The 9,148-nt window shown below is 49.2% G+C and overlaps 1 protein-coding gene across 1 annotated transcript; it reads right to left on the bottom strand.

The window, feature by feature from the left end:
• Positions 1-3,774: 3,774 nt before the first annotated feature.
• Positions 3,775-8,479, bottom strand: ZNF70 (zinc finger protein 70). The gene has a single exon (XM_047090359.1). The coding sequence runs from the start codon at positions 8,408-8,410 to the stop codon at positions 7,064-7,066; it is 1,347 nt and encodes a 448-aa protein (XP_046946315.1). The 5' UTR covers positions 8,411-8,479; the 3' UTR covers positions 3,775-7,063.
• Positions 8,480-9,148: the final 669 nt, after the last annotated feature.

Here is a 9,148-nt window from a genome sequence, read left to right on the forward strand (position 1 = left end):
GGGAGGCAGCTGCTGGCATCCCATAGGCTGGTGTGCACCCCACAGGTAGGTGGGGTCCTGTTTCTCTGATCTCTGCCAGGCAGACTCCCAGCACCCCCTGGTGACCTCTTGCTTCATGTCAGATACTTAGCCCTGGAATGCACTGAGGTCTCAGACAAGGAGACCATGTCCGCTGCTGCCCTGGACAGTTCTCCTCTGTCTCTATGGATTGGCTGGTCTCTTTGTCTCCCTCCCTGTCACTCTCCTGCTGCAGGTACTATGGGGAAACAGGCTCCTGCCAGCATTCTCCCCTTCAGTGCCTGAGAACACAAAATGCCAAGGAGTTCTGTTGTCATCTTGGAACTGATTCCAGGCTCTCCCTGCTTCACTCTTCTATGAACTAGCCTTCCCTTGAAATTCCGGCTGGGCCCCGGCTCCATCATAGTGGGAAGAAACCAAGGACCAGGTGAGATTCAGTCACTGTGAGAGTCTGAGATTTGGTTGTCCTGGTCAGGGGCTAGGCTGTGGAGGGTGAGGGCTCAGTCAAAACCATAGTTAGGGTGCTTGCAAAGTCATTTTTAGGAGGACTGTAAATATGCCAGGTGTTGAGATGGTGTGAAAGTGTCATAGTGTGACATAAAGGAGAATAGTCACCCTATCTTGGACCCACTCTATCTTCTCATTCTCCACTAACCAGAGTGCTGGCCCTGACCCTAAACTTGGTCTTCCTCCCTGGTCCAGCTGCACCTGACACCTAGAATACAGCACAGGGCTGGGGAAGGTTGTGTGGGGGAGGGGAGCCTGGCCTTCTCAGAATAGCTAATCCTGGAGAAGGATGCCCCATCTTCAGCCCATGCTCTTTCCATGAGTGGGAGATGGGTGTACCCTTAGGGACACCCTTCCGCCAGAGGAAGGCATGTTCCAGAACATAGGGGTTCAGTGTGGCTGGAGCATGGAGGGCCTGGGTGAGGAGGAGGGTGTCACATCAGGAAGGGCCTACAGGCTGGCCTCAAAACTTAGGCTGACAGAAACCAACAGGGGTGTTTGAGGAAGGTAGTGACCCCATCAGAGAGTAGAATGCTTACTCTGACTGCCAAGGGGAGAAAGCCAGGAGGGGAAGTCTGGCCAGTGGTAGGAGGCCAGGGAGGGGGTGGTGCAGCAGGCCAGCAGTGGATGGCAGCAGCCCAAGGTGGGAGCAAATGACAGGAAGAGGTGGCATCAAGAGATACTAAGGGCAAGACTTGGGGGGGGGGTGGAAATCAGTGAATGAGAAGGCACAGCAGGAAGTGGTTTCTAGCTCTTGGCTTGAAATCAGTCTGGAGAAAAGAACAGGTGATAGAGGGTTGAAAAGCATTCTTGACATGCAGAACAGGCAGGAGTAAGTCTCTTGTGCACATAGCACTTGCTCCACAGTGCAGTGTGGGACCCGGTGGCAGGTTCCTCCCCTACAGGGCTGTCAGATAGAAAGGAAGATGGGCAGAGAGGCCCCTTTTGGAGACCTCCAGGATGGGCTATCAGAAAGGAAAGACCTTGGGCTTTATTTATAAGACCAGATAAAACCTCACTAGCCTCCAAGAAGGCAACTAACTCTACCCCCTTTTCACTCCCACCATGAACCCAGGATAGCTCTTCACTTTTGGGGGTGCCTGTGGTCCTGGGAGACCTATCCAGAACCACAAAAGGTGCCACTTCCTTTTTCTTGAAGATGAGGCAACATGAAGGCTATATAAGGAGCACATTGTTACTTGGCTGCTTGTGACTCCTTCTCTCATTTCTGGTGTGGACCTGGAAGACCTAAGTGAGGTGCAGGGAGCAGAAAGAGTAGTGCATCCAGTTATCTCTGGGGAAGAGAAGAGTTAGCCTGGCTAAGGGTGGTGGCAAAAGGAAGACACTTCACTTGGGGAGCTCTTGTAAGAGCCTTTCACAGGTTTGCAGGTTGTCACCAGGTGCTCTGGACCTCAGAGGGAGGACACCCCCCAGGGGGGAGGCCACAGACACTGGAGGTCTTCAGCATGTGCCCCCCACCAGCATTCGGAGGACTGTGCAATTGTATGGCCTGTACTACAGGAGGGATGGTCCATGTCCTGACACCCCAATTCCACACTCACCAGGCAACCTTCTGATGCAGTTTCCTGGGCTATTAGATACTGAAGATGGGGTTCTCCATCCAAAAAGGGCTTCTCTTTTCCTACCCCCAGTAAATCTGTGCATCAACATTCTGGCAAATATATATATTCACCTTGTGTAATGTTGGCAAATGTCAACTTGCCCCTCAAGGGCTGAGCAACTCAGCAACTTGCCCCTCAAAGGCTGAGCAACTCAGCACACTGAGAGTATATGGTTTTCACTTCGGCTGGTGGTGACTAAACCACTCTTCACCTTGGAGAAGTCCTGGCAACAAGTAACCTGGCTGCCAGGTAGATCTAACACTAATTCGCCACACCTTTGGTAAGTCATTGGCGTCAGTTTCCCCATCTGCCAAGAGGAGTGGCCAGAGTGACCATATTCTTGATCCTTTGCAATTATGACAGTGCTTTTCTCCCACCATGGAGAGGGGGAAAGGGAAGGCTGACAGGGAACCCACCTGGGACAGACGGGTGATGGGGATGGAGGTTATGAGATCAAATTGCCATACAGGTTCACTCAGGGAGCATGGGACGGATCTGTGATGTCTAATTCTCGCTATATCTGGCAATATTTTCTAAAAAGCAAAGCACCTAGGTTATGTTGAAAGAACGCTGGGAGTAAGAACAGAAAATTAAAGAAATCTTTCAAAACACTAATAGTATAAGAATCTTCTACACCCCCAGTTTGCCATGAAGGTTTGTATTTCTTACTCCTCTGAGCTCCACAAGGCTGTGAGGTGGCCTCATTCCTCCGTGTTACAGCCAAAAACACTGAAGCCAGAGGTAGTTAGAGTGGGTTCAGGACAGAGCCTGGCACTGACGAAGACAGGGAGGAGCAGGTGTGCCCAATGGTGGAGCCTCTAGCCTACCCAGAGATGATACTCCACACATGGTTAATAACTCCTAGAGATAAGAGATTAAAAGACATGGCCTTTCTGGGTTAAATATGTTAATATATGTTAAAATATAAATATGAAGATAATTTATACCTTACTCTAAATGATAATGAGAACTTCTTACATAAAAAGAAAAAGAATTATAGAAAGAATCAGAAAACAAAATCCAACACTTTGCTGTTTATAAGCTATACAGCAAAGCACATACACAAATTTTAAAAATAAAATGCTGAGCTAAATAAACTCATGCAAATGCAAAGTGAAAAAAGCCAGGGTCTTCAATTATGATATCTGAAAAAGAGAAATTTCAGCTAGAAGCCTTAAGAAAGGCAAGGAGGGTACTAAAAGGCACAATTTTTCAATATATTACTGTTCAATATATATGTTCCAAATATCATGGTACTTAGTGATACCCTGCCTACTTCTCAAAAAGGATTGGAGAGAACTGTACATCTAATATTACAAGGACATACATAAAATAGAAACAAAGTGAAACAGAAATAGGTAGGGTAAGAAACACATCAGACCATGATTTGACCAGGCCAATGAGTGTTCTTAACTATTTTGGGGTCACAGAGCCTTTCCAAAATGTCGTGAATGCTACAGATACCCCACCCCACGCCCAGCCCCAAGCAATTCATTCATGCACATAACCACACAGCTTTGTTTGATCCCTCTACACAACCTCCAAAATAGATCTGCATGCTCATGGACTCCTAGGCAATCTGCAGACCCCAGGTTAAGAACTTGTAAAGTAAGCAACAGAGAAGGTGTGAATTTGAATACAGTAATTTAAAAACTGAGTTCACAAATAGAAGTGATAGAGTAAAAATACATTTCTTGAGAGTACACAAATGCTTTATAAAAATGGATCATATATTCAGGCCCAGAGAAGTTCTATGGACACTTAGAAATGTTGACACCACAGTACAGTAAGATGACAGCAATGACCTATGCATTCATTACGTGGAAATATAAAAAATAACACTTGGGCCAAAAGGAGATTCCTAATAACAAAAAATAGCTCATGTCAAAGTGACAGAGGACAGAAAAAGCTCTGAAAAAAAAGTCGTAGACCAAAGTAACTACTTTTACTAGAAACATTAAAAATACAATTAACTGTATCTAAATAATTAATCTTAGAAATGTGAAGTATTAAGTCAAAAAAAAAGAGAGAGAGAGAGATGGAATACATACAGTTGGACAAAACAATTCAATTAGTAAACAAAACCAAGAGTTGGAGCTTTACAAGACTCAACGTCTGTCATAAGAAGAAAAAAAGTAAGACAACCAGACAAAAATGACAAGTAAATTCAAGGGCGATTAAAATATTACCAGGATGTTCTATTACACTGTTCAAGAACCTAAATAAAATGAAGGATTTGAAAACACATAAAACAGTGAAGAAATGTGAAAAGAAAGGACTAGGTTCTGCTCACGCTTTGAAAAGTACCTGGTCTTACCATAGTTCTGTGAGGACCCGTCAACTATTCAGAAAGGGGGTCTCATTCCCCACGTTCCATAAATTGTTGAAAGGAGGGAGGAGAGGGTGGGGGGAGGAGGAGGACAAAGTGCATATTCCAAAATGCAAGAACCGCATAAAACAGTGGAGAGAAGCTGGGAGTGGAGAGAGCGTCTGGGCGGGTGGCCAGGAACTCCCTGTGGTTTGTTCAGAAGGGGCAAACCAGGTTGGCTGAAATGGGGGCTTATGTGCAGAAAAGCCCCTGCAGGTTGGTTTTAAGGAGAGTGGTGACATGTGCAAAGAGATGCTTTAAGAAAATCGATTTGGCTGGGGTGTGCAGAGGCACACGGAAAGAGACAGCAAAGGTAGGACCCAGATGACTGCCCAATAAGGAGAGGCCGAGGCCGGGCCCAGGTAAGGCCAAATAGGGGATGGCCGAGGAGGTAGATCTAGGGGAGGGGTCTGCTGTCCCACCCACGCTGAACAGGCGTCTTGATTCTCTCTGCACTCATGGTAAATGACTGAAGACCCTCAGCACAGGCCACCTGCAGGAGACAGCCAGGGGCCACCCAGTCAGGCCAGTCTAGCTAGTGGTACAGCAGGTTCTAGGGGACCTGACCAACTGGCGGTGCTATGTTTCACACACTCCTTCAAGGAGAAGAGCTGGACGGGAGCAACTGCTGTTCTCCAGGCTGGGACTCCCACTGTGATCCCCCAGCTGGAGACCAGTCCTCTGAAAATTCCTAGCCTGCCAAGTCCCACTTACTAACAACTATGACTTGCTCATTTTTATTCATCAAAACTATACATAACTGCCAAGCCAACCCCTTGATTAGCTGAAATAGCCAGCATTACCATGATGGGGTTATGGGATTCCAGCCATCAACTTTTGGAAAACTTCAAAATAGCTCAGACTGCCTCTGAGGAGCCTGGGGGAAAGTAGCACCAAAGAGATCCCAGTGGCCAAATGAAGGCCTGAGCACCTGGGACACTTACCAACTAGCCAGACACAGCACTGCCTGAGCCCATTCCTGGGGGATGGGAGGCATGGGGACTGAGACAGAACTGCCACCTTCAAGCTCTGCTCATGGCAAGCAGGCCTGACACTTGGGTGATGCTAGCGTTGCACGGATGCCCAGCAGAGGGCTCACACCCTGGCCGGAATGCCCTAATCACCTGGGGAGCTTTAAAAACACACCCCTGTCTGAGCCCCCTCTGGGGATGCCGTCTGAGTTGGTCTTGGCAGGACACAGGCGATGGTACTTCTGGAACAATACCCAGGGAGAGGACAGCCCGAAGCATGGGACACAGGCCACACAGACCATGCTGCTGCTAGGGGGAGGTTCAGGATGGCATCTGGGAAGGGTCCCTGTCTGGGACAAGGCCCAGGGTGCAGGCTGGAGGGAGTGAAGGAAAGCCTAAGCTCTGGTTTAATGGGAGGGCCTGCTGTGAGCCCGGCCACCTGGAAAACAGACAGGGTTGCCTTTCAGATCTCTGAGTGGGACAAGGGTCACACTGGGTCTCCACCCACCTTCAACTGCCAGTCGCCAAAGCACTTTCATGGGTGGTTTCATGGCGAACAGGAGCCTTGGAGCCTCAGAGGTACGTGGCCAGGTCCCACCATCCGCATCTCACAGATAGGGAAACCGAGCCTTGGAGCCTCCTCAAGGCCACTGGAATAGGAGGGGCAGAACTGGGACCTCTGACTGAATCACCCTGCTTCCTATGTCCCCCAGCACTGGAAGCCAGACCAGACACGGGCCCTGTTGACAACCAAGGCATACCATGGTCTTGGGGGCCCTGGGTCTTATAGAGGGGTTATCACTGGAGGGCACTAATTCCTTGTGCCAGGCTGAGTCCAAGGCAGTGTCAAACATCCTCTGGCCCATGGAATGAAACCTCAACCCTCTTGTGAAAGAGCCACCTGCCAAAGACCAACCTCACTCTAATCCAGAACAGAGATTAAAACACCACACCAGGGACTTGCCACCCTCTCCCTCAACCCCAGAACGAATGCTTCCAGACCCTCCCTTTCTTCGGTAGCCTGTTTCGGTTGTCCCCACCAATGCCCAAGCCAGGTGAAAGATTCCATTTTGCTGCTAATGTATCTACTTTTGGATTCATCTTCCTTCAGCTGATTTGGACTATGAGCAGAGTTCTGTCTTCTAAAAGTGCCAAACTGCAACCTGATGTTAAAAGAGTTCACCTGACATTCTTGTGTGTTTAACTCAACTTTCTCCCTCTGGCGTTCATTCTTCTGAATTTTGGCAAAGGTGAAGAGACGGCAAAATTCAGTCTCCTGGGCTTGGGAGTCAAACATGAACAATCGAAGGCCAGCTCTCTTTTTTGGGCAGGCCTCCATTTTAGCAGCTTTCCTGTTAGTTTACCCTCCCTTCCACTCCGTAAACCTGCTGAGTGTGGGGCACCCAGCTGGCCAAGAGGGGGCCTTGCTGCTAGTGTGGATGGCCAGGAGCACGTAGGTTGACACATTTCTTTTTGGCCCTGGGATCAGGGGGGGTGGGTGGGGTCTCAGAGACAAAGCTATGGGGTGTGGGCTCCATCTGGGAAAGGGTTTCGAGCTTTGGTGTGAGCTCTTCTTTCTAGAGCTTCTCCCCAGCATGGATTTTCTGGTGCCGAATAAGGTGTGAGCTTCCCCTGAAGGACTTGCCGCATTTGTTACACTCATAGGGCTTCTCTCTGGTGTGGGTTTTATAGTGCTCGATCAGGGCTGACCTGTGCCGGAAGGCCTTGCCGCACTCGTTGCACGTGTAGGGTTTCTTCCCTGTGTGGATTCTCTGGTGCTGAATCAGTGCCGAGCTGTGGCAGAAGGCCTTCCCACACTGGCCGCACTCATAGGGCTTCTCCCCAGTGTGGATGCGCTGGTGCTCAATGAGGGATGAGCTCTGGCTGAAGGCCTTACCACACTTATGGCATTTGTAGGGTTTCTCGCCAGTGTGCGTCTTCCGATGCTCAATGAGGTTGGAGCTCTGGCTGAAGGCCTTCCCGCACTCTTCACATTTGTAAGGTTTCTTCCCCGTGTGAATCCGCTGGTGCCGAATCAGGTGGGACCTGTGACAGAAGGCTTTCCCGCAGAGCTCACACTCGTGAGGCTTCTTCAGGGTGTGGATTTTGCGGTGCTGGCTCAGGCCGGAACTCTGGTTGAAGGATTTCCCGCATTCCTTACACTGATAAGGTTTCTCACCCGTGTGAATGCGCTCGTGTTTTCGGAGACTTGAGCTCCGGCTGAAATCTTTCCCACATTCCCTACACTCGTATGGTCTCTTCCCAGTGTGGGTTTTCTGGTGTTGCGTGAGGGCTGAACTCTGGCGAAAGGCTTTTCCGCATTCCCGGCATTCGTAGGGCTTCTCCCCCGTGTGGATTATCTGATGTCTGAGAAGGTGCGAGCTCTGGCTGAAGGCCTTCCCGCACTCACAACACTCGTAGGGCTTCTCCCCGGTGTGAATCACCAGGTGCCGGAGAAGGTGGGAGCTCTGGCTGAAGGCCTTCCCACATTCCCGACACGCGTAGGGTTTTGCTGGTGGCGCAGTTCTGTGAGGTTCGTTAGGTCCTGCGTGCACCCTGCTCACCTGTTCACAGTCACGTCTACTGGGTTCTTCTCCACTGTGGATTATCTGACACATACTAAGGTCTGATTTCTGGAGGAAGGTTTGGCCGAAAAGGTCATTGTCCTGGGGTCTGTGTACCAGGGGGGTACTCTGATGCTGAACAGGGCTTGAGCACAGACTAAAATTGCCCTCATAATCATCATGTTCCTCGTCCTGCTCCCCAAGAGGGATCTCCTTATAAATAACAGCCATTTGCTCTAAGCCTCTTTCCTGAAGAAAAGGGTCCCCCAGGTCCTCCTCTGGGAAAAGTTCCTGCTGCATCTCTAATCCGTCCTCAAACACAAAGGTCTCATCAAGCTTGGCTGCTGGGGGAACCTCCATTGTGAATCTAGTATCACCCCCAATGACTGTATTTCTTAAAAGATGGTCTTCTTAAGGACACGCTTACTGTTCTTGTCACCTGGGAAGAAACCAAGGGACACTGTCAAGTCTGCAAATCTGAAAAGAAACCAAGGGACATTGTCAAGTCTGCAAATTAAGTACCTAGTAAGTGCCTCCTTCCTGTGTCATATTCTATCGTGGACATAACAAAATAAGCAGAAGATACAATTTTGTCCTTGAGATGATCCCCACTGAATTAGCAAACAGTTTGATTTATCAGAAACAACTACAGGGGTGCCTGAGTGGCTCAGGTGTTGAGCGTCCAACTTCGGCTCAGATCATGATCTCACAGTTTGTGAGTTAGAGCCCCGCATTGGGCTTGCTGCTGTCAGTATAGAGCCCACTTTGGATCCTCTGTCCCTGTCTCTCTCTCTCTCTGCCCCTCCCCCACTCACAATCTCTCTCTCTCTCTCTCTCTCTCTCTCTCTCTCAAAAAAAAAAAATACAAAATTAAAAAAAAACTACAAAAAAGACAGAATCAAGTGCCACATTGTAGTGTCTGGAATCGAAAGGCTGAGGTTGTTCTGAAAGGCGGACTAGAATAGGAAGTAGAGCCATTGTGGAAAAGGGGCAAGATTCTAGCTACTGGAGGATGTTGGGGGTAGGGGGTTCTGAGGAAGGGCACAGACTTCCCTCCTACACTAGGTTGGCTGCACCCCCTCCAGCTAGGAGCCTAAG

This window comes from Lynx rufus, unplaced genomic scaffold, assembly GCF_022079265.1.
Source record: "Lynx rufus isolate CCGP_SWC_20201006 ecotype Redwood Valley unplaced genomic scaffold, mLynRuf1.p SCAF_29, whole genome shotgun sequence".
Classification (NCBI taxonomy): Eukaryota; Metazoa; Chordata; class Mammalia; order Carnivora; family Felidae; genus Lynx; species Lynx rufus.